Source organism: Pipistrellus hanaki, assembly GCF_964339955.1.
Source record: "Pipistrellus hanaki genome assembly, chromosome: 16".
In the NCBI taxonomy this organism is placed as follows: domain Eukaryota; kingdom Metazoa; phylum Chordata; class Mammalia; order Chiroptera; family Vespertilionidae; genus Pipistrellus; species Pipistrellus hanaki.
The window spans coordinates 34969009-34996963 of record NC_140518.1 but is presented as its reverse complement, the minus strand read 5'-3'; the positions used below and the strand labels follow the sequence as shown (position 1 = coordinate 34996963).

Sequence of the window (27955 nt, the reverse complement as noted above, 5' to 3'; positions counted from 1 at the left end):
CCTCAGGCCTGGACCGAGGCTCCGGTCTGGGAAGGGCTTGGGCTGACCAGGGGGGCTCCTGATTGGCATCTAAGCGATAACTCCCAGGCTGATGGCAATGGAAGGGAGTGGGGGTGTGGGGGGATATGGAAACAGGGCTGCCCGGGCCCTGTGGACAGCGCCCAGCTTACTGACCGAAGGAGCCCCTTTCAAGCCTCCGGATGAAACCTGGAGCCCCGGGTCCCCTGAGGCCCCGGGAGCCAGCCGCCGGGCCCTGGGCCCTCGGCCTCCCTGGGCCTCTCAGGGCCGGGCGTGGCGGCTTGGTTTCTTTTGCCGGAAGAGAAGCTGAGGCTGGAAAAGGGGGCCCTTTGTGAGCGGTCACAGTGGGATCTGTACACAAAGCAGAGCCCCAGCTGAGAATGGCCCCCAGGAAGGAAGGCAGGCCCGGGCAGGGGGGTGGCCTCACCTGACTGCAGCAGTCCGGCTCCTCGGTCCTTGACCCCGAAGTGCTGCTGGATGTCCAGAAGGACGCCTGGCGGGGAAGACAGACAGTGTTTACCGGTGACGCCTGATGCCTGGTACCCCCATTCCCACCCGGCCCGGGCTACCCCAGCCCACACCAGCCCTCTTTCCACCTTGCAGGGCCAGCCTGGCCCCAGCCACACAGCTCCACCCACCCTGCCCAGCTTAGCCACTGGGGACCTTGGGGGCCAAGCTTCCATCCTGCCCCCCACCCCCCCCCTTGGGCCTCCTGTGCTCACCCTGGGAGAGGATCTCACCCCCTCCCTCCCTCCACCACTGGGGGTCCAAGGCACTGGCAGGCCCGGCTCCTCGGCTCCTCCGTGGTTACTCGGCCCAGGGAGGCAGCTGAGCTTCCTACCTGCCCGCCTGTGGCCCAGCCCCAGCCCCGGCCCCGGCCATAGCGAGGAGCAGACATGGCCCCTCGGCCCAGAGAGCAGCGGGGCAGCCGCTGAACCTGCAGGGGCAGCTCTGGCTGGGAGAGGGCTGAGGCACAACGCTCACACCTGCTCACCTGCACGTGAGCACACGCACGTGAGCACACACACGTGAGCACACACACGTGAGCACACACATGCAAACATGCACATCCACCCAGGTGTCCTCAGGAGTGTAGCCAGGACCCCCAACGTTTCGAGGCAGAGGGAAGCAGGTGGGGCTCCGGACTTGCTTTTCTGGGGGAAGGAGATTCCTTTTCCCAAGTCCCAGCCGCCTCTGCTCTCCCATTAGCGCATTGCCTGTCAGGGCGGGGGGAGGGGAACCAGAACAACCAGAAACTACCCCCTGCTGTGAAGAGACAGGGCCAAGGCTGAGGGCCAGCAAGCTCGTGGGCCCTCTCTCCTCTGCACTCACCCAGGGCCGTGAGTAAGCACAACCCCAGCCCTGAGGGCCCAGGGCCCCAGCCCAGCCCCCCTCCCCCCTGGCTTATCTCTAGAACACCAGGAGGCCAGGCCAGAGCCCGGCTGACCACCACACCTGCCCTGGGGAGGGACAGGGGGCCAGGAGGAGGAGACGGGGCCTGCCTGTGAGCTCCCCATGCAGGGGACAGAAGAAGGGACCAGACCCTGCCTTCAGGGGTTCCCAGGCTCTTCATGATGAGGATAATGAGGATGAAAATGATGTCAGCATTTGAAATGAAGATGGTTCAAATTATTGAGCATTAAGTGCTTTGCTAGTTTAATCCTCATGCAACCCTATTATGGTCCTATTATCCCACTGGACAGGTGAAGACACTGAGGCACCGGAAGTGAAGCCACAAGGTCAAAGTCATACCAAGCGTTGTGTGAGGGTCCCACCTGATGGCTGGGGGTGTAAGTGGGAAGACTGTCTCACTGCCTCTCCCAAGGCCCAGGGCTGGGGTGCTAGGGTGCTGGGCAGTTTCCTGGGGTGGGAAACTGCCCAGCACCCTAGCTGCAGCCTGACAGCCGAGAGAAGCTGGCCTCCGCTTTGTTAATGCCGCAGTGGATTTACCATAATTACCCGTAATGAAGAGGCTGTGTGAGGCTCGGTAATGACTTAATAACCAAGGCGGGCTGTGGCCTTGCCTTGAAGGCAGGAGCTCAGGGCCCATCCTGGCCTGTGGAATGCAGAGCCACCGAGTGGACCTCCAAGGTGCCCTGAGCTGGCCTCAGAGGCCCAGAGTTCCATCGGGGCCTGTGGGTGGCCCTGGCGGGCCTGACCTTGGGGAACCACCCACACTCCCCTCCCACCCCACATCCACTCCCACTCCTGAGCCAGGACGGGTCCCCTCCTGGCGTGTGGGGCTGATCACATCCCTCTCCCGCACAGTCACTGTCCGCTGAGACTCCCCAGTGCTTCCGGGGGACGCTGGCGGCCCCTTCACCAGGCCCCCAGCTGCAGGGTCAGCCTCATCAACCCCACCCTCCCACCTCCCAGCTCAGGAAACCACCCCGCCACCCCAGACTCCAGCCACCCCAGACTACTCACGGCCCCACAATTACCCACGCTTCCTCTTCTACCCTGGCACCACTTTGTTGACTCTGCGAATTCCTGCCACTTCTTCGAGACTAGTTCAGGTGCTTCCTCTTCTGGGAAGTCTTCCCTGATTTCTGCCCCTCCCACCAACCTCAGTAAGTTAGTTGCCCCTTGTCCATCCTTGTTTCAGCACTTGTCACACTAGGATTAGTTAGTTCTACAGGGAAGACACGCAGGGACATGGAGAGGAGCTCCTTGGACCCACTGCAGCAGGGAGCTAAGAGCCATCCGTTACTGGTTCCCACTAAGTTCCAGGCACCGTGTGAGGCTCTCCAGCTGGTGTTTCTACCTGTGCAGGTGTCTACGATCATCATCCGCTCACTGCCTCTGCTAGGACCTACATTTATTAACCCCACTTGACATGTAAGGAAACAGGCTCTGAGAAGTGAAATAACTTGTCATAGAGCACTTAAGGTGTCAGAGGTGAGATCTGAAACACATCTGTTACCGTAATCAAAGCTTGTTCTTGTGCCACACTGCTTTCGTGTGGTTTGCTCTTGTCCCCCGGGCCAGGGCCCAGCACACAGCCAGAACACCAGGAGGCCAGGCCAGAGCCCAGCTGACCACCACACCTGCCCTGGGGAGGAACAGGGGGGCCAGGAGGAGGAGACGGGGCCTGCCTGTGAGCTCCCCATGCAGGGGACAGAAGGGACCAGACCCTGCCTTCAGGGGTTCCCAGGCTCTTCAAGATGATGATGATGATAATGATGATGAAAATGATGTCAGCATTTGAAATGAAATAATGTGGAGCGGACGCACCAACGAATGTGTGTGCCTGCCTCTCCCCCACTAGGCCAGGAGCCCCTGGAGCACTGGAGCCAGAAAGTCATCTCCAGAGCCCAGAACAGGGGCTGTTTACGTGCTGGGCAAGGATGGGCGGAGTTGGGAAGGGGCAGGCGGGTAACACTCTCCCTGGGGCCCTGAGCAGTGGGTCCCCAACCATAGCCGAACGGAGAGCATGGATCTACAATAACTACTGGCCACTTCCTGGGAAGAAGTTCCTATCAAAATCGGCATCGTAAAGACAGTTTGTGTGCACAACAAATAAAAGCACTCTAGCCCTGGCTGGTTTGGCTCAATGGATAGAGCCTCAGCCTACGGACTGAAGGGTCCCAGGTTCGATTCCGGTCAAGGGCACATGCCTGGGTTGCAGGCTTGGTCCCCAGTTGGGGGCGTGCAGGAGGCAGCCAATCAATGATTCTCTCTCAACATTGATTTTTCTATCTCTTTATCCCTCTCCCCTCCTCTCTGAAATCAATAAAAATATATTAAAAAGGGAGAGAGGGATGGAGGGAGGGAGGAAGGAAGGAAAGAAGGAAGGAAAGAAGGAAGGAAGGAAGGAAGGAAGGAAGGAAGGAAGGAAGGAAGGAAGGAAGGAAGGAAGGAGAAGGAAGGAAAACACTCTTGCTTCCTCCCAAGGCACATTCTAGCCACCTGACCAGACACAGCCTCCCTCCCATGACTTCATGGCCCAAAGCTTGCCTCTGCCTCCAGGAAGCTTCCCTGGCCTCCTCTCCTGCCCGGAGCTCCTGGGAAGGCGGAGGAACATTTCTGCACATCCAGATGGCATCCAGGGTCCCAGGGAGGTCCCAGGCAGTTTAGACCCCAAGATACAGGAAGCTTTGGATGCCCCCACCCAGCACCGCCCCCCCCCCCCCCCCGGCACCCCGGTTTAGGTGCAAGGCCTGAGATATAGGCAGAAGGCCCGAGGGAACCTCCCCAGGAGCAGGGCCTCCTGCAGGCCCCGCCTGAGCCTCTCTGGGTTGTTTTCCTCTCACAGGCTGGAAGGAGCCACGGTCACAGAGGAGGAGATCCCACCGGCCGCTGGCACGGGAAGCGTGTGTCACAGCAGCCCGGCCGGTCGTCTCAGATTTTCCTCTGGGCTCCAGCCTGGCCTGGGCCCACACCCCCTCCCTTCTTCACCACAGCCTTATTTTTAGCCTCTTTCCTGGAGGCTGAGGTTTGGTGGGTCACAGGATGGGCCTCACGCCCAGGAGAAGCCTCCTCCAGCTCAGGCCAAGCCCACTCCACCATCCCTACCCACCAGGGGCATGCACGGTGGAGTCCCCACCCCACCCAGCCCACGGCCACAGGTCCCCATCCAGGCGTCTCCAGGCAGTCACCCCAAATCCACAGCCAGAATCGCCCTCTGCCCACAGGGTCCTCTTCCCTGAGGCAAGAAAACATTCTGGGACAGCAGGAGCATCTGAATCTTCTCTTCACTGACCCCAGCTACACTCTCCGAGCCCCGAAGGTCTTGCCTCTTGTCTAAGGTCAACTGTCCCCTCTAGACCACCTGTCCTTCCTGCCTCTCAGGGATCTCGCCCTGGGCCCGCCCCCAGCTTGAGCTTGGATTTTCAGCACCTCCCTCACCTCTGTCTCCTGCACATCAGCCTAAGAAAGCGCTCACATCTCTCTCATCCTGGTGGCGAAAGCAATCCTGTCCTGTCCCCTCTGGCAACTGCTTCTTCTCTCTGCCCCTTTACAGCTAATGTCCTCACCCCTCCTCACCTCCATCATCCTCCTGGTGGCTCAGTCCCACAGTCCCTCTCACCCCTCAGTGTCCCAGCCACCTGGGCTTCACCCCTTTGGTCCCCATTCCCTGAGTGGCACCAGGGCCAGACACCTGGGAGTCAGCCATGATACCCCCTTGCCTCCCACAGACCCATGAATGAGCCCAATGATTCTCTCCTTCCCCACGTGGCCTCCTCTCCAGGCTCCCAGCTTCCTCTCTTGGCCCATCTAGCATCCCTCCCGCAGCCTGACCGCACAAGCACTTACTGATCTGCTAAGTCCTGGGCGGGGTTCAGAAACACAGACAGTCTCTGGACTCAAGGAGCAAATGTCATGATCCAGGGGTTGTCTGTCACCTCTGGGAAGAGCTCAGCTACCCACGTGTTCTTCCAAGTCCCCCCACCCAGGCCCCTGGCTCAGTATAATGACTACCAACAGCAACAGTAATCTGGGCTTTCACGTGTTTGGTGCTTACTATGTGCCAGGCACGGTTCCAAGAGGGCTACCAGTATTAGCTCATTGGTGCGGCTGTCCAATAATGTGGAGTGGCTCCCAATTGCCACCCAACTGAAGGGCAGATTTCTTCTGGCATCTGGGGCCTCCGTGACCCACGCCGTACAATCACCCTGTCTAGAGGTGAGGAGCAGGGGCCTATTACCACGCAGCCCGGGTGTTTGGAAACCACGGGCCTGGCTGATCTGAGGCCACCAGGACTCGCACATAACAGCCTGTATGTGGCCTCCAGGACTTGACTGCAGCCATGCCCTCCTCCTGGAGTGTCCAAGTCCACTTATTCAGATCCACCTGATCCAGAGCCTGATCTGAGATCACTTCTGCCAGGACACCCTCCCACCTCACCCCCCTTAACCCCCCACCCCACTCCCCACACTCTCTCTCTCTCTCTCTCTGGCTCCTGTTGAGGAGGAACCTGTAACCTCGAGGGCACCCCCAGAGCTGGTTGGAATCTGGCCTGACTCACCCAGTTGGCTCATTCATGGGCCTGTGGGAGGCAAGGGGGTATCATGGCTGACTCCCAGGTGTCTGGCCCTGGTGCCACTCAGGGAATGGGGACCAAAGGGGTGAAGCCCAGGTGGCTGGGACACTGAGGGGTGAGAGGGACTGTGGGACTGAGCCACCAGGAGGATGATGGAGGTGAGGAGGGGTGAGGACATTAGCTGTAAAGGGGCAGAGAGAAGAAGCAGTTGCCAGAGGGGACAGGACAGGATTGCTTTCGAGGGTCACGAATACCCTCAGTGATCCCCATCACTGCTGGTCCTCCTGTAGCCACCAGAGGAACCAGGTCCAGACCCAAATTGCAGACATCACAGAGTCCACCGAAAGGCCAAGGTGCACAAGGAAACCCACAATGCCCTCAGGAGCCCCAGGTCAGACCAGCCTCGGATGCACGGCAGGGACATTGTGATCCTGAGGTCGCTTCTTGCCTAGTCAGCCAGGGCAGGCCACTCAAGCTCCCTCCCCACGCACAGTCATCCCCACCCCACAGGCACTCTGCCTCTCTCAGAGCAGCAGGCACCTTAGCTGAATTCCCAAGAGCCTGGGCTTTAGAGCCAGACCACCTGGGTTCAAATCCTGGCTTCTCAACCTTCTCTGCTGTGTGGCCCCAGCAAGTTTCTTAGCCTCTCTGTGCCGGTTTCATCTTCTGTCACATGGTTTCATTTTAAGATCTGCTTTCTATGGTCGTTGTGAGGTTTGAATGGGTTGGCCCATGTGAAGTGCGTGGAACGGTGCCTGGCACATAGTAGGTGGTCAATAAATGTTATCACAGGTCATTAGCTCATGGGGCAGGAGCCCTAGTCGTGACAGAGAACAATGGGAGCTCCCACCTCAGTGATCTTTTCTCCAAAATGGGGGCAGATGGCTAGAGAGACAGGGCCTAGGGATCTGAAGGGATGGGTCAGGCCTGCCATTGATTGGTCCCCCTAGGAGGGACCCTGGTCCCCCTGTGGAGGCCTCAGAGCTGGCTTACTCTGCTTGAACACTGGGCCACAGCTCCCACCCCAGTAATTACAGGGCCTGAGGGCCTGGCTCTGCTGACCTGGCTCTGGATGGCTAAGGCTGGGAAACCACAGCCTGGCCAGGCTGACAACACCCCCCCCCCCCCCCGCCCCGTTTACCCTAAGGGACTGGCCAAGACAGTCCCTGACCAGGGGCCCCAGGCTCTCCAGCACACACACTTCTACCACCCAGAGCTCCCACCAGGGACAAGCTTACTGACTGCCAGGAGCTTCTGGGCCCTACTGGGCGCCTCAGGATGAGAGAGACCCAGGGTCGCCCTCCATCCCTGCCAGGCTCATCCTACACCTCAATCACATTTGTTCTACATATGCTGGCCCTCCTGCCCGCATGTTGTCCTACGAACCTGGGGCATTAACGTCAGGATAGCTTATGGTCATCTCTGCAGGGACTCTGGGTATGAGGCCCCAGCGCCCCTCAGAGCGGCCCTACCCCCTCCCTAGAGGATCTAGACTGCAAGCTTGTCCCCCTAAGGAGCACTCCAGCTGGAGACCATAGCACCCTCCCTACCAAGAGCCCTGCCTGCCAGCCCTGGAGAGGACCCACCCCCAGAGCTCAGAGAGCCCTCCCTTCTCCCACTAAGTCTCCGTGCCCAGGGTGGGCGGGGGCAGGCAGCCCGGCCTCCGTCCTGTGGTTCTAGTCTATCATTTGGGGCCAGCTTTCCTGGAACCAGGCGCGGCCTTAGCAATTTGGGGGCTTTGCACAGCCACTCCTTCCCCAGCTCCGCCTCCCTGGCCCTGTCCTGCCTCAGAGGCCCCCCAGACCACTGGACAGAGGACAAGGCGGCCACACCCTCATCAGGATCCTCAGAGGGCGTGGCCTGTGTGGCCACAGACATAGGATAAGGGGAGGTGTGGGGAGAGAGATAAGAAACCGCAGAACGGCGCAGCTCCAGCCACAGACTCCCAGCTTTCTCGGGGTGCTGCTTCAACTTTCCACCCGCGACTTCTGCTCCCACTTCTCGGGTGGAAAGTTGAGATTCAGAGGTGAATGGGCCAAAGGCCAAAGAAACAGGCGGGAGCAAGGCTGAGCTGGCCTCCAAGTTCCAGACGTAGCCTGTGTTCTCCCAACAAAACCCAGAAAAGGGGGCACAACCAGCCCCCCAGAACATCCACATCCACAGCCCTCACGTGGGTGCGAGAAACAGCGTGTGACCAAGTAGCACCACCCCTCCCCAGGCACAGCCCTTCACAGTTTCCAAAGCCCAATCATGCCCCTTGCCTCCTGGGACCCCCACTGGAAATCCATGCTTGACAGGTGAGGGACCACAAAGACCTCCATGAGCTACCAGGTTTGGGGGGGAGACCCCAGCAAGGCCTCCATGATGGCAGAGGACTGAGGAGAGGGAGGAAGCCAGGCCCCAGTCCTCCCTCCAAGCTCCAGGGAGAGCATTGTTCCTGCTGATTTCTGCTACGTCTCCTCTAGGGCAGTGGTGGGCAAACTGCAGCTCACGAGCCAAATGCAGCTCTTTGCCCCCTTGAGTGTGGCTCTTCCACAAAATGCCACGTACAGGCGAGCACGTACAGTGCGATTGAAACTTCGTGGACCATGCACAGAAGTCGGGTTTCGGCCTGGGAGAGTCTATTTTGAAGAAGTGGCATTAGAACACTCAAGGGGCCAAAGAGCTTCACGTGGCTCACGAGCCGCGGTTTGCAGATCACTGCTCTAGGACTCCTTTCACCAACTTCCCAGCTAGTTACCCGAGAGGGCCAGGCCCAGAGCAGACAGCCTCACTGTGTACCCAAAGCCAGCCTGTCACCTTTAGTGCCCTCTCTGCAGGAGACACCGAGCATAGCCTCCCCAGTGCCCTCCCGGATGTACAGGAGCTGTTCTTCCCAGTATGGGGGCCAGGGGGCCTGCTGTCGGGGCTAAGAGCTGGGCAGGCAGGGACCATGCTGACCACTTCCCCAATTTCCTTCCGGGGGTGTGAGGTCCCACAGATCACTGTGTGATCTGGTCAGACGAAAGGCTCGGGCCAGCCACCTTGACAGAAACCCTGGCCGCAGAGCAGGGGCCCGGTCCTTATCTCGGTCGTCAAACCTTTCAAAGCCCTTTCAGCTCAGAAGGATGGGCTTTGGGGTCAGACAGGTCTGGGCCAACCTAACGCTGCCATTCAAGTCAGTCAACAAGGGCCAAGCTTGTGCCAGGCCCTTGGGTATCGAACCCACAACCAGAGATGGCCAGCTCAGCCCCTCAAGGGAGACAGCCACCCTACACAGGGCTAGGTGTTGGGATGGATATGGGAAAGAGTGCACTTGAAAACCACAAGTTAGGTGTCTGGCTCAGCCCAGAAAGTTGGGGAAGACTTCTTTTTAAAAAAATATATATATATATTATTTTTTTTTTACAGAGAGGAAGAGAGAGAGATAGAGAGTTAGAAACATCAATCAGCTGCCTCCTGCACACCCCCTATTAGAGATGTGCCCACAACCATGGTACATGCCCTTGACCGGAATCAAACCTGGGACCCTTCAGTCCACAGGCCGACGCTCTATCCATTGAGCCAAACTGGTTAAGGTGGGGAAGACTTCTTGGAAGGAGGGCAGCGACACCACAGAGACCCAACCAGGGAAACTGAGGCTGGCTGCTGCAGTAACTGGGGAACAGATCTGGTTATCCTGGGGGAGGGAGGTACAGGCAGAGCCAGAGGCCAGCAGGTAGGTATTCCTGTGACCAAGCGGCCCATGCTACCCTTGGGAGCAAGATGCTGATCATAAAAAGAGAGGAGCGGCCTGACCAGCATGGCTCAGTGGTTGAGCATCGACCTATGAACAAGAAGATCACGGTTCAATTCCAGGTCAGGACACATGCCTGCGTTGTGGGCTTGATCCCCAGTAGGGGGCTAGTAGAAAGTAGCCAATCACTGATTCTCTCATCATTGATGTTTCTATCTCTCTCTTTCTCCCTTCCTCGCTGAGAAATCAATAAAAATATACTTTTTTTAAAAACAGAGAGGTGCAAAATTACCTATTATGGATTTAGGGCTCAGAGGGCACAGCCAGTCTGGCAAAGCCAGGAGCTCAGCCCCGAAGACATTCAAAGCCCAACAGAGAGCCTGAAAACCCAACCAGGCTCTAGCCAGTTTGACTTAGTAAATAGAGCATCATCCTGCAGACTGAAGGGTCCCAGGACAAGGGCACATGCCCAGTGCAGGGGGCAGCCAATCAATGATTCTCTCTTATTGATGTTTCTATCTCCCTCTCCCTCCCTCTCTGAAATCAATAAAAATGTAATTTAACAACACAAAGAAAATCAAACCAGTGTCCCCTTTGCCTCCCTCCTCTCACTCCCTTTCTACTCTCAGGATTTCAGGACCCCTACACCTGGGCAGAAACAAAAGCCACTTCCTGTCTGGAGAGGTGACAGGCACTCTTTCCTCGCTGAGCAGCTCTGACCCAAACAGCCTTACTCTCAGATCAGCTGTAACCTGCAGCCTGCAGCCGCTTGCCCCATTCATAAAATGGGGATCTAAGGCACAGGCTGTTCAATAGCCCTGAATGACTAAGTTAGTGAGTTTCAGGACACTTCCTCTGAACCGTGACAGGGTGGCTCAGTTGGTTAGAGCATCATTCCAATACACTAAGGTTGCCAGTTCAATCCCCAGTCAGAACATGTACACAAATCAACCAACGAATGCATACATAAGTGGAACAACAAATCCATGTTTCTATCTCTCCCTTCTTCTTCTTCTTCTCTCTCTCAAGTCAATTAATAAATTTTTTTAAAAATTTAAAGACACTTCCTCCAGCAGGTCTACAGCACAGCCCAGGTGCTGACGGAACCGACCACAAAAGGCCAGAGGAGGAAGAAGGATCAAGGAAATGGGCAGCTGGCAGTTAGTCATCAGGGTGCCGGCATTCCAGGCCGGCCCTCGGTTCACCTGCCAGACAGGCGCTCTGGAATGCGGCCCGGGACACCTGCCCTGCAGATTTCAGGGCGTGCTGGTGTGTCAGAGGCTACAGCAGGGCCACCCAAGGGGACAAAACTTCCTGGGGGGACGGGATGGAGGTAGCATGGACTATCCTTACCCACAAGGATAGCCACAGAGGTGAGGCTTAACGGGGCGCTTCCCACCCAGGTAACCCTGTAGGAGACCCTACGCCTCCATTTCCCCGTCTGTCAGCTCTGGACGGACAACCAAGCAGACAGAAAGGAGCCAAGACCCCCAGCCTGGCAGCCCCCTCGGCATGGCTCAGGGGTTTGGGGGAGCCCCCAGGCCCGGTGCCAGGCCTGTGTTCTCGGCTGGGTCCCTGTGCTCCGATCTTCTTCCGGGTTTGTGTTAGTGAGCGGTTGCCACGGATACCGATCTCAGCTTCTCTGGCAGAAAAGGACTCCCCCAGGGCAGGGCTCTGCTTCTCCTCACCAGCCCTCACCCCACCCAGGCTTAAGTGGATCCGTGGGCTGGATCAAAGGGAAAGGACTTAGGAAGGGGGGACAGGTAGCCCCAGAGAAGTTGGGGAAGGATCCCAGCTCTCACGTAGTCAGCCTCCAACCACGAACAGGGCCGGCGCCGACCCCCTCGTGGTTCCAGAAACAGAAGGCTGCCGCCCACACCCGCAGCTCTGCTCCCACTTCACAGATGGGAGAACGGGAGTCCAGGGGCAAAGGCAGCTCGGGCCCCAGGAAGCAGAGCTGGGGAGAGGGGACCAGGACCCCCCCCTGAGCGGCTCCCTCCTTCTCCTCGCCTGGCAGCCACAAGGAATAGAATAAATAGAATGTGGGCCCCATATGCCATTTAACATTTTCTAGCAGTCGCATTAAAAAATAAAATAAAAAAGAAATAAGTGAAATGAATTAATATATTCTATTCAACTCAGTCTACCCAACCTACCTCAACATGTAATCAGTGTAAGAGCTATGGGTGAGATCTCAGAATGGAGAGAGGGGCCAGGGGAGCAAAAGCCATATGCTGGAGGGGGGGGGGGGGGGGAATGCTTAAACAGCCTCTGTTAACCTGAGTGAAAGTCACCGCCCAGAGTGTGGCCAGCAGAGAGCAGAGGCCTCCACCACCAAGAGAACACCGCACCTGGGGCTCTGGTTCTGCTCGGCTCTGCCCCGGACCTCAGAGGAGCGATGAGGGATGAGTGCTCTGCTCTGCACTGCCCTCCTTCCAGGCAGCATCAGCGTCCCAGCTGCACAAGGAGGCGGAGGGAAGGGTCGGTGTCTGGGTTCCCTCAATTTCATCCCACTGAAGCAGCTCGGGAAGGAGGGAGCCTGGCCCTCCTCACCTGCTGCCCTCAGGGGTTCCCATGGCGAGGAGAGGCCGTAATTAGCTGGATCACTGGGTGGCGCTGGGAATGCCAGGGCAGAGGCAGACCTGCCGCTGTTCCCAGGACCGAGAGCAGCCCTGGCGGAGGACGGAGAGGTCCTGAGAGAGACTGTTCCACACAGAGAACGGCGGAGGGCACGGGGGCCAGGGCACGGCTTGCTCAGAGGCAAGGGGGAGAAGGCAGTGACCTCAGGGACGCTCTCCTCGGAGGCCGGCCTTGTCCCAGGTGCTTAAGAGACATTCTGTTTGCTCCACATGACCCAGAGGTGGGGGGGGGGGGGGACGACCACCTGGGAGCCTCGAGGGACACGCCCAAGGTCACACAGCTGGCCGCTGAAGAGCTGGACTTCCATCTGGCGTCAGGGACTCTAGAGCTGCCCTGCCCGCTGCAGGGGCCCCACTGTGTCTGGTGAGCACCTGAGATGCAGCTCGCCCAAATGGGCACGTGCCATAAACGTCAAACACACGGGGTTTCAAAACTCCGTGGGAAAAGGAAGGCAAAATCTCACCCATAGCTCTTACACTGATTACATGTTGAAGTAGGTTGAGTTGAATAAAATATACTAATTCATTTCACTTATTTCTTTTCTATTTTTTAAATGTGACTGCCAGAAATGTTTAAATGGTACATGGGACCTACATTATATTGCTTTTGGACAAAGCTGATCTACAACACGAAGACAGAAATTCACAGGATCGATTAAAAGAGAGTGGGAACTCTTTTTGAGGCGGGAGCCAGGACCAGACTGTAAAGTTCTGGGGGGAAGGGGGGCCAGGGGAGTGGGAACATCAAAAGTGACCGATCAGTGGAGTGTCAGCATCCCCTGGTGCGCTCGCTCTCTCTCTCTCTCTCTCTCTCTCTCTCTCTCTCTCTCTCTCTCAGATGGGCCAGCCAGCAACAGGTGGGCCCAGACCTGGAATGACCATTCATAACCCTGCCCCACCCAAGCCACAGTCGTTGCCGTAGAGACAGTAAATCTTCCTAAAAACTGACCTTGGGGCCAGGAGAGCGTGGGGGAAATCTACCATAAAGAGCGGGAGAGGGAGCCAGACTCATCCGGAGAGGAAATCTGTGTACGTTGTGTGCTGAAGGCGGGGCGGGGCAGGAGCTCCGGCCTGGCTGGGGAAGGGAGGGATGCACAGCCCATAGGCCGGTGTTTGCACAGGGCTTTCCGGGCCTTCCTCCCTGCTGTGCACGCCCCGCGTAGCCACTGCTCCCCACCCCCCCTTACCAATTCACCAGAAATGTCCTAGCGGCTGATATTCTGATGGGGGCAGATAAACATCAGACCTCCCTGATCCTACCCTCTCCTCTCAACCTCCCCTCCCCGGCAGAGTTGGCTTCCCGAAGATCAGAGGGGGTGGTCTGGGGCCGGAAAAAACAAGTTGAAAGTGCTGCCTGCCAGAAGCAGCCCATCCACTGGCCGCTGGGAGAGGGTGGGAAGCCTCTTCCTAGGCAGGCTTTCCCGGTGTTCCCGGTGTTTCTAACGCCATCCTCGCCGGGCACTTAAACTCCCAGTTCTCCCGGCGGGCACCAGCATGACAGGGGCTGGTGCACTTAGGCCCTTCTTTGTATTCCTGATCGCGCGAGCAACGTGAGGAACTGGCGCCACTGGTACCCACTTCCACCCTGCAGCACGCTGGGAGGAATGGAGAGAGCCGAGGGTTTTGAAAGCTGGAGAGGGGAGGGGAAGGCCTCTGTCTCCATCAGAGTTCTCCCCTCCCACTTGACACAAACCCCCATCCACAGAGAAGGAGACCCAGGCCCAGAGAAGGGAACCCAGGGAGCAGCTGGTTTACGCGGGGCTCTCCTCTAGATCACCTCCAAGTTCTCTTTACAATCTGTCCCCGGTTCCCCCTGCCTTTTATTTTTTTGTAGCTCCAGATTCTACTAAGCTGTGGGTGGGCAGGTTCTGGCCCAGCGCGCCAGATCCGCGGCCACAGCTCTCCCGCAGGGAGCTCCCACCTACGCCAGGTCCTTTTCTCTCCCGGCTGCACCATTCCCACCTGAGGGCAGCCTCGGGGAAAGTCCCTGCTCCCAGACCCCAGAGAATTGGGGGAGGGGAGGGAAGGGCGCAGCCTGGAATTCCGTCCGCAGAGGCCCAGGATTCAAGCACCTCACCAACGGACTCAAACCCAGGCTGAGACCGGCCCAAGGTCACACAGGAGGTACCGGAGAGGTTAAATCTTGGACTGGAACCCGGTTGTTCCACGGAACGCCACCCCATCTCCAAGGCTAATTCGCCGAGATGCTGAGGCAACCCTTCCCTAAGCCCCGGTGGCCAGCGCCCTAGCCCGGGCTCCAGGCGCCATAGAGCAGGGGGAGGCGTCTTCAGGCCTCCAGCCAGGGCCAGCTGCAAACCGCATCCTGGGTCCCCAGGCGCCACGGACCCGCTCCGCCCCGCCCTCTGCTCCCCGCAGCCCGGAGCCTTTGTCAGCCACGCGCTCACACGCTCACACACACACACACACACACACACACACACGCTCACACACACACCCGCGCTGCCTGCGCGCACACACTCGGTCCCCCCGGGCGCACACCCGCAAGGGGCGCGCGCGCTCACCCCACGGAGGACGCAGGGGAGTGGAGGCGGCGGAGGAAGGGACTGACGGGCTACCGACCTACAGACCGACCTACGGACCGTCTGGACAGGGGGAAGGGGAGGAGAGGCCCGAAAACCTGAGGTGGGGGCGGAAGGGGGCGCGGAGGCGAAAGGCAGAGAGAGATGCAAAGGAGACTCCTGGGAAAGAGGACAACGGGTGGGACGTCAAGGGCTGGCGAGGACGCGCGGGCCATACCAGGGGTGGGACCCCCCCAAATAAAACCTCTGGTCCCGGGTGGGAGAACGGTTTATGGATTGGATCGGGGAGCCTGAGCGGAGAGGGCCCTTGGGGACCCCGCGTAAGGCGTGGATAAAGGGGATCTGGGACCACAGGCTCCCCCGGGGAACCTCGAGGCGGGGAGTTCTGGTTCTCGGGCTGAATGGGGCACCAGCTCACCTACGACGGTGTACCTGTCCAGGTAGTTGAGCACGTTGCCCAAGCTGAGGATGGCGGCGGCTGCCCCTCGCCTGCGGCCCCAGCTGGCGGGCTTGGGCTGCTGCGCGCCGGGGCCCTTGGCAGCAGCGGCCGCGCAGCTCGGGGTGCCGGGGGAGCTGGGAGGTCCCGACGGGGCCCTCCTCACACTGCCCGACAGCGTCTGCACCTCGTCGTCGGGGCCCGCCGCTCTAGCGGCGCCCGCGGTCCGCGCCCCGCAGCAGCCGCCGCCGCCGCCGCCGCCAGCTCCGAGCTGCGCCCCCCGGCGCCGGCGCCGCCGCTCCGCGTCCGCCTCCTCGTCCTCCGCGCCGCCCGCCGCCGCCGCGGCGCAGTCCAGGCACATCATGCCGGCCGGGAGCGCGGCGGCGGGGGGCGCGGGGGGCGCGCGGCCCGGCTTGGCCCCGCTCAGGGCGTGTGTGCGCCGCGGAGCCGCCGCAGCACCATCCCGGCTCCTGCGCTCCGGGAGCCCTGGCTGCGGCGCGGCCCCGGTTCAGCACGATGCGCTGTCGCCGCCGCCGCGGCTCTGACAGCTGCTGCCCGGCTCCGCCCACCGCACTGCAACCAATCAGCTCCGGGCCCGGGCCACAGCCCCGCCCCGCACGTGCTGCCCCGGGGGTGGGGGGGTAGGGGGTGTCCTTCCGCAGAGCCCCAGCTGCCCGACGGGGGCGCAGTCACGCTGCAGCCGCACGACCAAGGAGGCGGGCGAGGGCGCGGAGCGGGTGTGTGGGAGCTACGGGGCTAGGGACAGGGTGCGGGGAGCAGGACTCCCCCCCAGAACCCATTCAATGCCCTCCGTCTCCACTGCCTACCAAAGACCGGGCCCTTGGCGGGGGCTGGGGGAAAGCTGAAGGCTCCCGCTCGTGCACGACCTGGAGAGAGGGTCTCTGTTAAGTGGGGGGAGGGGAGGGGTGGCTGCTCCAGCAGCTGCTCACCCGCCCTCATTTAATCAGTTCCAGGAAGCGTGATCAGTGCGGGCTTAGCCCAGAACCCAGGTCTCCAACAGGCACACAAGGCCATCTCCCCAGGGAAGCCAGAGGAGTCCCCAGCCTCCCCCTGGGCCCATTCCTGTGTGTGCACTGAGACCCTCCCCCTGTCTCAGAGGCAGCCCCTGGCAGCGAGAGCCAGGGCTCCGCCAGAAACAGGGCATCAAGGAGGGGCCTCCTCTCCTCAGTGTGTGGCATCCCCAAGCGTCAGGCTTCCAGCTGTGCACTAGGTAAGGGGCAAACCCCTGAATGGAAGACAAGAGGTTTGGACCTCGCCCAGATGTGCCCCGGAGAGTGGCAGGACCCTGGCCTAGACTCCCTGAGTCTCGGTTTCTCTGTTAGGGAGATGGCATTCAGACAATCTGGAAGTCAACGAGTGGTCAGTGGAGGGGGGAGGCCTGTCTTCCATGGAGAGTGGTTAGTAGCTTGTGTGTCCACAACCACCACTCTCACCCATCTCAGAGGACCTGAGGTCCGCCCCCCCTCCCCGCACTCATGTGTTTGAGACTTTGATTGACATTAAATTCCTGTACAAAGGGCTGAGGACAGAATGGTAGAACTAGACAGAACCTGAGAAACCAGAATTATTCCATGAGTTTCACAGACCGGTCCCAGGGCCCAGAAATGACCCCATTATAAGAACATGGCTACTCTGTCAGGTGCTGATGGAGGGCTCTAACACCAGCCCCCAGGCTGGGAGCTCAGTTCCTACCTCAGGTTCTTCCAAGTCCAAGTCCACAGGCAGGTGCTTCTCATGAGGATGTTGACCACAGTGAGTCATGACATGGCAAACGGGTGACTCAGCATGAGGCATCCCCCACACAGACACCCGGCCCACTGTCTCTTGTGAGCAGTTAATCCCCAAGCTGCGGGTGGCTTTTGACACCCTTGAGGTGTATTTTAAATTCTGAGAAATGACTAAAAATATGCTTTGGCATGTTGGGTATGAATGACTGTGATGGAAGGGTTAGAAAAGCAGATTTCATTCTGAAAGTTGCCTCGCTGCCTCTTTCCAGCTTGCTGAGTTCAAGCCTGCAGGGCCGGACAGGGGAAGTTCCGATGGGTGGCCTGGGATGACAGGTGGCTAAAAGATAAAGACAGACCTAGGAGCTCCATGGGGCTGGGGCTAGGCCCTGGCAATGAACTTCATGTGCGATGGTCCTTAATATGATCTCCAAAACCTTTCATAACGCTTTGTGACCCATGCCAACCTCTAGCCTCAGATCCTGCTGCCCACCTCTCAAAATTACACTTCACCACACAGAAAACTGAGCTCCATCAACTCATGCACAGTTACACTTCCTGGAGCCCAGAGGAGTGGCAGGAGTTGGGGCACTTGTGTATAGTCCCTTCTCTCCCATCCACACAAAAGCCCTTGTCCGACTAATGCAACGCCGCTTCAGTACCACGGAGAGCGTCACATGGGCTGGTCCCCCTCCCCAGGCTCTTGAGTCTTGTTCTGCCTAAGCTGTCTACCTAGCTGCCTCCTCCCACTTGTTGTTTAGAAACCCAGCGCAGACATGGTTTCCTCCAGGAAGCCCTTCTTGCGCCAGCTGGGCAACTATCATTTCCTCCTCGCGGCTACCTGAGGAACCTGTGCATCCTTCCCTCCCACCCCACGCATTGTGCCGATCATGTTTGTCCACCCACACACACACCCGCGCCACAATAGACTCTGAGTCTCCAGGGCCCATACCCTGTCTGATTCATCCCTGCAGTCCAGGAGAGGAGGTGTTCAGAGGATGTTTGTTGATTGAATGAGTAAATGACATTTAGCAGGTGCTCAGAAGTATGTGTTGCTTTGTATCACATGTCTATTGCTCTAAGCGATTCCAAAACCAGCCCGATTCCTCTCCCAGGCCCCTTTGGAAAAGGCATTTCCTCCCTGATTGACTCACCCTCCATGAGCTTCTAAGTGCCGTGTTTGTCCGCCCTTTGATTACCTTCTCCACAGGTCACCTCCCACAGTGGGAGAAGGCACCTGCCCCGGTGTTCCCAGCTAGGATTTGTTAGAGCCCCTCCATCCCCAGCCCAGCCTGCCTCAGGAGTTTCCTCAGAATGTTTCATCTCTGGCCAAAACTGGTTTGGCTCAGTGGATAGAACGTCAGCCTGTGGACTAAAAGGTCTCAGGTTCGATTCCGGTCAAAGGCATGTACCTTGATTGCAGGCACATCCCCAGTAGGGGATGTGCAGGAGGCAGCTGATCGATGTTTCTCTCTCATCGATGTTTCTAACTATCTCTCTCCCTTCCTCTCTGTAAAAAAAAAAAAAAAAATCAATAAAATATATATTTTTTAAAAAAGAATGTTTCATCTCTGCTGCTCAGAACAGATGGCTCTGAGTCTCCACAAACACAGGCATTTCTGTTCTGTCATCTGAACATGTTTAACACTTTGTAAATTACAGAAGCTTCGTCCTCCTCTGGTCATGAAACAGACCATCAGAAATGAAGAATCCCTTGAAGGACATCGAGTCCAGCCTCTTCCCTTTCCCATGGAGAGACTGCATCTGAGATAGGACCAGTGGCCTGCCCAAGGTCATTGTAATGGACACCATGTTTGTTCTCTTGTTTTTTATTGTTTTGTGGGGTGGGGTGTCTTTTTCCCCCTTTCATTGCTGTTTTGTTTTGATGTTCAGAGTCCATCCCCTCTCCTAACAGCACCCTCGTATCCTGGTCTTAGTGGAGTTATACATCAAGGCATGGCATAGGATCCGCTTGCCCGGTGTTTTAAATCTTGAGTAGGGTAGCAAGAGAAGAGGGAAAATTTGTCTGGAGCTTGGTGAAGTCCCCCCAATAAGATGATCCAAGGAGCCCTGGCTCCCGAATCTCCTATCTCCCCATCAACTTTGTGAACTCCTGATGTGCTTCCAACAAATTTCCTTCTGACTTGAGATAGTTTCTGTTGCACACAACCCTACCACCCTAACTGGCATGGCCACACAGAAGGAGCACATGCAGCCACATACCTCTTGCTGACTCCTGACAGCTCTGTCTCTAGAGTTTGCATTAAACCAAGCGACCTCACAGGCCCACCCAAGTATGGAGGAAAGACATACACCTCAGGGACTAAAGCAGGCAGACCGATGTCTGGTGTTGCAGGGGAACAGCCAGGGTTGGGGTGACCATCTCGATACACACGTTCAACCCTTCAAGCCCGGTGTCAGGGTGGTAGAAGAGCTCTTATCCAGCCCCTGTAAACACATCTTCACATGCTCGTACACCAACACAGAAAGGAGCATGCACAGGCACACCCGCGTGCCAGGATGACACCTGGACCTGGCATGCAGCATGTTTCTGCGAAGAGCAGTTCATACACTGTGGGAGCAGGTCAGGCTTGAGGGCCTCAACTTGTTGAGCAGCATGTTCCCTCGTGACATTCCCAACAAACAAGTCCCGAGTATTAGTGACGGGGATTGCCAAGCAAGTGCCCTTTAAGCCAGACAGGTGTGCTCTAGTTGAGTGGCTGAGCTCACACCTACCTACTCTTGTGACCTCAGCCCAGTCTGGCCCTGGTCTCTCCCTCCCAGACTCCACCAGCCCCACAGCTCCCACCCTGCTTCAAACCACTTCCGATGATAGCATCCTATAAACGCCTGGCCCAGCATCTTGTCTAGCTCATTCCTGAGAAGCTCCACCCATCCTGCCCGGCAGCACAAACACAGGAAAGACAGACACTTCAGGGAACCCATTGACGTCAGAAGAAACTACCCCAGATTATAGGACTCAAGCCCCAACTCCTCAACTGGCATCTGAGCCCCTCCGGCCCAGCCAGTCTCTCCTGCCTCCTTTCCCTCCCCTGAAACACACACGCACTCTCTCCTCCTCTCCTGCCACACCATACCCCTCCATCACTCATCACAGGTCTGCTCCATGTCCCGTACCTTGGCCTGGTCTCTTCCTTCCACTGGGAATTCCCTTCCCCAACAACTTCTGCCATTTGCCAGCTCCTAGGCCACCTCCCCAAAGGCTTCTGAGGGATGTAACCGTTCCTCAGCCCAGGACTAGGCCTAGCGGAGTGTGTCTCTGTCTTATCTTGGGCTGTGAGGCCCAAGGGCAGGGCTGGAGTCAGATTCCCTGCCTGACACCAAGATGGGCACCTACATGTTTCTGGAACTGGTGAAAGTGAGGTTTCTGATCTTTCTCCCCAGCCACTGGATGCTGTGGTGGGAGAGGTGGGGGGTGGCTGAGGTTCTAACCCTTGGGAAGCCCTCACCCTTTTCTGAGAGCCAAACCCTCAGGGGTCCTCCCAGGGCTGTAGGGAGGAAGGCTCGCAACCTGGCGCTGGGTTCTTGTGGGCCTCCTGGACCCCGCCTGTGAGAATCACGTGAGGCCTGGGCTGGAAAAGCCACATTCAGCCTCTTAAATATGGCTGGGGGCGTGCAGCTCAGAGGGGATAGGAAGGGGTCACACAGCCAGGGAATGCTGAAGGACCGTGGCACCCCGGCTTCCCTCAGACTGGCCGCCTCCTTTTCAGGAGAAACGAAGCGTGATGCTGCGATGTATAATATGTATACGTTTCTGACACAGAGCTCCCAACACCTTTGGGATTTCCTAAGTGATAAGAACCTGAAAGGTGTCTTGTTTGTTAATGAGGTGACTTTGGGACCCCACCAGTCCCCCGAGGAGGGAGGAGGGCTGCAGGTTGAGATCCGTTGCCAATGGCCAGTAGTTTAATCAATCGTGCCTATGTAATGGATGCTCCATAAAAACCCCAAAGGTCAGCATTCCGGAGCTTGCAGGTTGATGAATATGCAGAGCTTGGGGAGAGTGGCACCTGGCGAGCCCATGGAAGAAGCCCCGCCCCTTCCTACACCTTGCCCTGTGCTTCTCTTCCATCTGGCGAGGGAGGCCTCCATTGTCTCCTTCTATCATAAGCCGGTAATCTAGTAAGTAAACGGGTTTCCTGAGCTCTGTGGCCACTTTAGTGAGTTCACACGCCCAAGGAGGGGAACCTCCGATTGACAGCCAGCTGGTCAGAGGCACAGGTAACAACCTGGACTTGGGATTGGCATCCGAAGTGGGGGGTGAGGGGGAGACTTGTAGGACTGAACCCTTAGCCTGTAGGGTCTGGCACCATCTCTGGGCAGACTGTCAGAACCCAGGGAGATCAGGACACCCGCTGGCGTCAGAGAATTGCTTGGTGCTGTAGGAACTCCCCACCCACATGGTAATTGGGTGCAGAGCCCTGTACTAAACATCCTCAGGAGTCCTTTTTCTTATCACGGGACAGCTTCTCCCCTCCTACCCCATTTCATGAGCTCCAAGTGTCAAATCCTAGGTTGAGGGGCTGGCCGGCCTGGCGGCCTGGCGTGGCCTCTCCCTGGGGAGAGCTGGGCCAGGAGAACAGGCGTGGGCTGAGCCAGAGTCTAGCTCCTGGAACTTGTCCCACCCACCAACGAGCACAGGGAGGGCACACAGGGAGTGGGGATGAAGCAAGCAAGGGCCAGGAGGTGAGCACAGGGCTGGGTCACCGCTCTGCCCACAGCTGCTGGGAGACAGGCACAGCCTGGCGCAGGGAAGGGGGCGATCAGCAAGTAAACAAGTGATCGCCTGGCCGGGCACCAGGGGAGGGGAGGGGAGCTCATGTTCACAGGCGGAACCAACAGGCCGCCCGCCTGGAAGCTGCCATCTCCTGCAGGGCCCGCTGCGCCCAGCTGCTCCGAGCCCAGTGGAGTCCCGCAGAGCCAGCCCTCCCGTGGGCTGTGCGAGGGTCAGGGCGTGGGGACGGGGTGGGGGCCAGGAGGACCCCTGCTCAGTCCTGGGAGCCCGCGTGGTTGGGGCAGCTGGGTCTGCACAGACGTGGGCACGCCTCCACGGAGCTCCTAGAACTTGAAGCCGCACACCCGCACCCGCACCCCAGCAGAAACCTACCTCCCAGACCCCGGATTCGGCCCCCACCTTTAGTTCAGAGGCTGAATTCACAGAGAGGGGTGTCCTGCGCCCTCCTGACCCTGCAGCGTGAGGACACTGAGTCACCATGGAAGTCCAGGGTGGAGAGGCCCAGACACCCATCTGAGCGGCTCCCTCCGTTTCCCCACCTCTTTCTATCCTGCTCCCACTCCCAGCACAGGCACGGCAAGACTGTAATTAACATGATGGCCCACAGGCCTGCCACCCGTGGGCTTTGTACCGGCCACACTTTAATCAGGGCCCCCTGACAGACAGGCTGAGGAGCCCAGGCTGGAGCAGCCCCATGCTGGGGGCAGGCGCAGGCCCAGGCCTCCCACGGAGGGTGCTGATAGCTCCGTTCCCAGCCCCGCCGCAGGCCCTGCCAGCTCTCCACGGGAGCAAAGACATGGCAGGTGCAGCTCGGCCAGAGTCCCGGAGCCACAGCCAAGGGCGAGCAGAGGCACTGACTCTGTGGAGACCAGCAGCAGGGTTGCAGGCAGGGTGGGACTCCTCGCTGCAGGACGGGGGTGGGGGGCAAGAGCGTGGGGGGGAGGGGGACGCCTCAGCGCCTCAGGAGACCTCTGCGGAAGCGTCCGTGCCAGGAAGCAGGTGTTGGCACTCCGCATCCTTGTCGTCCGGGGTCCCTGTGTGAGGAAAAGCTCAGCCAGCCCCAAAGGAGGCAGAAGGAGCGTAGGGACCAGGCCTGGGCAGTCTGTCAGGAAATCCTCTAGCTTCTCCATTTTCAAAACAAACTCCAAATCCGACCCCTTCTTCAGCGCCGCCACCACGAGCCGGGCCCCGCGGCTCTCCCTTGAGGCTGCGGAGCCTCCTGTGGCCTCTCTGCACCGATGCCAAGTCCCCACGGTCTGTTCTCACAGAGCAGCCAGAGGGATGCTTCGGCAGGATAAAGCAGTTGCCTTTAGGCTCATCTGCTGGAAATCCCGCAGGGCCCCCATCTCACAAGGAGTTAAAGCCCCAGTTCCTACAAGGGCCCCTCGAAACACCCCATGCTCGGACCCCATTACCGCCACCCTGTGCCTTTCCCCTCGCTCCTGCCCCAGCTGCACCAGCCTCCTTGCCAGTCCTCACACACACACCAGGCGCATCCCACCTCAGGGCCTTTGCACCAGCTGCTGCCTCTCCACAGACGGCTGCCTGAATCATGCCCGCAACTCCGCACCTTTGCTCCACTGTCACCTGTGCGGTGAGGACCTCCCTCACCATCCTTATTGAAGAATTTAAGCTGCCCCTACCTAGCCGAAACCGGTTTGGCTCAGTGGATAGAGCGTCGGCCTATGGACTGAAGGGTCCCAGATTCCATTCCGGTCAGGGGCATGTACCTTGGTTGCGGGCACATTCCCCAAGTAGGGGGTGTGCAGGAGGCAGCTGATCGATGATTCTCTCTCATCAATGCTTCGGAATCTCTATCCCTCTCTCTTTCTCTCTGTGAAAAAATCAATAAAATATATATTTTTTAAAATTCCTTTAAAAGATAAATAAATAAAAATAAACTGCCCCTACCTGTTCCTCTCCACCCACTTTTCCTGCTTAATGTCTCTCCGTAGCACTTATCACCTTAGACACACTCCATCTTTTGCCCTTTTTGGTTTGTTGCATGAATCTCTGCCTTCTAGAGCATCAGCTCCATGAGAACTTGGCATTCACTCGCCAGCGCCTACAACCTTGCCTGGCACATAGTAAGGGCATAATAACTATTTTTGAATGAATGAATGAATGATGAATGAATGAATGATGAATGAACAAATAAACTGGCCAGGAGCTCAAGAGGTGGCTGGTGCTCCTTGCTCCCGTGGGGGTCAGCCCTGAGCCTGGCATGGGGGAGGGGAGTGGAGGTACCTGAGCCAGGCTGCTGGGCCTGGGCCTGGGCCTGGTCTTCCTCCAGGTGCAGTGCAACCTGCAGGAAGCAGCCGCCCCCGAGGACGACGGCGAAAGCACAGCACAGGAAGCTCTGCTGAAGGCTGAGGAAGCGCTGCAGGTAGGTGTCGGGGCGTCTGGCCCGCAGGACACTGGAGATCTGCAGAGAAGGGAGGCTGGTCTGCAGGCCCCCCAGGCCAGCTCGCAGGCCTTATCACAAGCATTTCCGCCCCAGACCTTCCCCACCTCACACACACACTCGGGCCCGCCTGCAGCCCAGCCACATCCTGGCCTTACCAGTCCGATGAGATAGGGGCTGCTGGCATCTCCGAGGACGTGGCCCACTGTGATCTGAAGCGCCTCTGCCGTGCCCCGGCACTTGGGCAGCACCACTGACTGTAAAACACAGGAGCAGCAGGGCAGCTCTCTGGGCGAGGGCAGGGAGGGGGTGCCCCCTCCTGCTCACCCCCTGCTTCTCTCCTGCCAAGAACCGGAGGTGTGACAGGCTGGCCAGGGAATATGGCGAGAGGGAGTCAATGACCCCAGTGCCTAAAGCCCCACCACCAAATGGCAGGCCCCACCGAGGTTCAGGAGGACTCCCAGGTCTCCCAGGATGGGGGTGCCAAGGGCCTTGATGAGGCCACCCCTCTTGAAGGTTTGCTCTTAAACTAGCAGGGACAAGGCATGGCTGTGACAACAGAGGTGGGCTGGGCCTTCCAGCTCAGGGGCCCGGGAAGCAGCAGTGCAGGCTGCCAGGGTGAAAGTGGGCACACCGCCAGGTGCAGGCATGGTGGGCGCCTGGGCAGGACAGAAAAAGGTCAGCGGGGCCTTTCTCTCAAGAAGTTCAAGCTCACCTTAGCTGGTTTGGCTCAGTGGATAGAGCATCGGTCAGGGGACAGAAGGGTCCCAAGTTGGATTCCAGTCAAGGGCACATGCCCAGGTTACAGGCTCGATCCCCAGTGTGGGGCATGCAGGAGGCAGACGATCAATGATTCCCTCTCATCATTGATGTTTCTATCTCTCTCACCCTCTCTCTTCCTCTCTGAAATCAATAAAAAATTTTTTTAAGCCGAAACCGGTTTGGCTCAGTGGATAGAGTATCGGACTGAAGGGTCCCAGGTTCGATTCTGGTCAAGGGCATGTACATTGATTGTGGGCACATCCCCTGTGGGGGGTGTGCAGGAGGCAGCTGATTGATGTTTCTCTCTCATCGATGTTTCTAACTCTATTTCTCTCCCTTTCTCTCTGTAAAAAAAAAAAAAAAATCAATAAAATATATATTTTTAAAATATTTTTTTTTAAAAGAAGAAGTTCAAGCCCCACTGGGCAGAGACCAACAGCAGCCTAGCTGGAGAGGCCCACACAACTCCATGGAAGAGGGTAGGGAGGTTAGGAATATGAGTTCTGGAGTCAGAATGTGTGTGTGACTTCGGGCAAGTTGCTTTCTGTGCCTCAGTCTCCTCATCCTGGGGATGATAACAGAACCTCCACGAAGGGTTACGCTCTTGGCGTCCTTCACCCGGTACCGGGAGGCTTCTGTGGACATCAGATGGAAAGGCATCCTCGGACTGTGGAGGCAGAATGCCTCCGGACATCGGAACATGCTGTGCCTTCTGCCTGGCCAGCCTCCCCTCTCTGGTCCAGCGGGGGGATGTGTCCAAATCCCTGTTTGTCCTTCGGGACTGACCTTTGGGTCGCCTCCTCGGAGAAGCCTTTCAGAGCTCAGGGGCCCGCCCTGAGTTCCCACGGCCCCTGTGTGCACCCTAACTGAATGCACATCCCCACCACTGGGACGGATCCTCCTGTGTCCACCGCCTCTTACCCCTCCATTGTCTGGGCAGCAAAGCTCCGAATTTCTCCTGGGGTGCCTGGGGTACAGCGAGGCACCAGGCACAGAGAGGACTGCTAGATAAATCAAGTAGATCTGGAAACTGGGCCCAGGAAAAACCCTGCCTGGACCCACAGCTGTGGTAGGGGCTGGGGGCGGGGGTTCAAGCAGAAGCCACACGGTCCCCACGGAGTAGGCACAAGTGAGCTTCCCACTGCAGAGGCTTCCCCCTGAGATCTAGGTGTCCCACACCCATCAGAGAGTTTACCAATGAGGATAATTACTAACATTCACTGAATGCTTCCTGTGTGCATGTTACTTAAATATGTGTGTACATATACGTATTTATATGTGATTACATATTTATATGTGCATATATATTGAAATATATGTGTGTATTTATATGTGCGTATATATTTAAATATACACTGAGTGGCCAGATTATTATGACCTCTGAATGCATAATAATCTGGCCACTCAGTGTATATCCTATATAATAAAAGGCTAATATGCAAATTGTCCCCTCAACCAGGAGTTTGACCAGCAGGCAGGCTGGCCAACCTCCCATGTCCCCTCCCCCTAGCAGGCTGGCTGGACCCCACCCATGCACGAATTCATGCACCAGGCCTCTAAAATACACACACACACACACACACACACACACACACACACTGGGTGGCCAGGTTATTATGCGTTCAGAGATCATAATAATCTGGCCACTCAGTGTATGTGTGTGTATATATGTATATGTGTATGTATAGGTATATACAAAGTAATACGCATAGTAGTATGTATATTCAGCCCAGCCATGAGGGGGTATGATCATGATCCACATTTCTCGGTGAGGAAACCTCCCACAGGAAGGGTGAGGAACTTGCAGGGCCACCCAGCCAGGAAACAGCAGGCCTGAGCTTCCCTCCCAGGCCTTCTCCCTCCAGTGCCTGGCCACTCAGCTGCTAGGAGCAAGGAGTCTTTTCATGATTATGTATGTGTTTGTTCTAGAACATTTGGGAAACAGAGAAGGATAAGAAGGACAGGTTCATCCCTAGCCCTGCCAACAGGTACCTGGTAGGGACTGGGCAGGGGCGTTCCAGGCCTGGGACAGTGTGAGCAAAGGGAGCAGGAGGCCAGGGACTGGGAGCCTCAGGGGGTCTGGTGGGTGGGCAGGGCAGAGGAGTTGGAGTCACTCTTGTGGGTGACCCGCTAGTCCTAGGGTCACTGGTGCTGAGCCACTCTTCCCAGGTGCTGAGAAAGCGGGGCCCCCACCCATCACGGCAACCTGCCAACAGGCCTGAGGAGGAACTGACCGCGGCTCTGCACCTTCCCCAAGCGCTTCCTTCTCACCCCATAATTATGTGATTACTCACTGGCCGTTCTGGGGAAAAGGGCAGGAATTCCTAGAGGCCAGGCCCTGAGTGTCCAAAGAAGCCCATTCGGGGGCCAGCGCTGGGTGGACCCTCAGAGTAAGATCCAGGCAGGCTGCTCCCATCCCCCCCTCCCAGGAGCCCCAGGCAGTGGCTAGAGAGGGAGGTCCCCCCACCCCCTGCCTGCTCTGGGCCCCCTCGTCTCCATGTGGCCAGGGGGCCATGGTGGGGCCCGCCAGCTGCTGGAGAGCCCAGCTGGTCATTGTAGAAGAGAGAGGCTTTTGGGTTCCCAAATACCCTGGCTCACTCTATTCTGAGAAAAACACACCTCTGTTTTTAGTCCCCTCCTTAGAGGAGCAATTCCCTTTATAGCCTGGGGTATAACCAGCGCCAGCCACGGGCCCACAGAGGGTCAGAGCGGCAACCACCAGGTGCAGACTCCCTGGCAGCCTGCCTCCTGCGCTCCCCACTCAGCCCTCACCCTGGGACTCCCTGAGATGGGAGCAGACACCCCTGGGAGTGTGAGCAGAAGGCAGAGCAGGGAGGAGCTGGGACCGGGTCATCAGCACAGGAGGGTTAACCTGCAGGGGGGAGGAGGAATCTGCTGGGAGGTGGGAGACCAGTCCCATGGCTGGATTCCAGACCCCAGAGGACGGACCTGGGAGA

General features: G+C 57.9%; 2 protein-coding genes across 5 annotated transcripts in view; both read right to left on the bottom strand.

The window, feature by feature from the left end:
• The window catches only part of SPNS2 (SPNS lysolipid transporter 2, sphingosine-1-phosphate), a 39683-nt gene extending 23826 nt beyond the window's left edge, over nucleotides 1-15857 (bottom strand). For all 3 annotated transcript variants that reach the window (XR_014793069.1, XM_084862964.1, XM_084862965.1), the window contains exons 1-2: nucleotides 15314-15857; nucleotides 446-511 (exon numbers count right to left, since the gene is read on the bottom strand). Coding sequence is in view for 2 of the 3 variants with exons in the window: in XM_084862964.1 (XP_084719090.1) it covers nucleotides 446-511; nucleotides 15314-15695 (448 nt within the window). In the remaining variant the exon portion in view is untranslated. The remainder of the gene's footprint in view (nucleotides 1-445; nucleotides 512-15313) is intronic.
• A 6324-nt stretch (nucleotides 15858-22181) lies between these two features.
• SPNS3 (SPNS lysolipid transporter 3, sphingosine-1-phosphate (putative)) overlaps nucleotides 22182-27955 on the bottom strand; it is a 47136-nt gene continuing 41362 nt past the window's right edge. For both annotated transcript variants that reach the window (XM_084861783.1, XM_084861784.1), the window contains 3 exons: nucleotides 24395-24493; nucleotides 24080-24257; nucleotides 22182-22866 (listed from right to left, as the gene is read on the bottom strand). In XM_084861783.1, coding sequence (XP_084717909.1) covers nucleotides 22793-22866; nucleotides 24080-24257; nucleotides 24395-24493 — 351 coding nt within the window. In that variant the 3' untranslated portion in view covers nucleotides 22182-22792. The remainder of the gene's footprint in view (nucleotides 22867-24079; nucleotides 24258-24394; nucleotides 24494-27955) is intronic.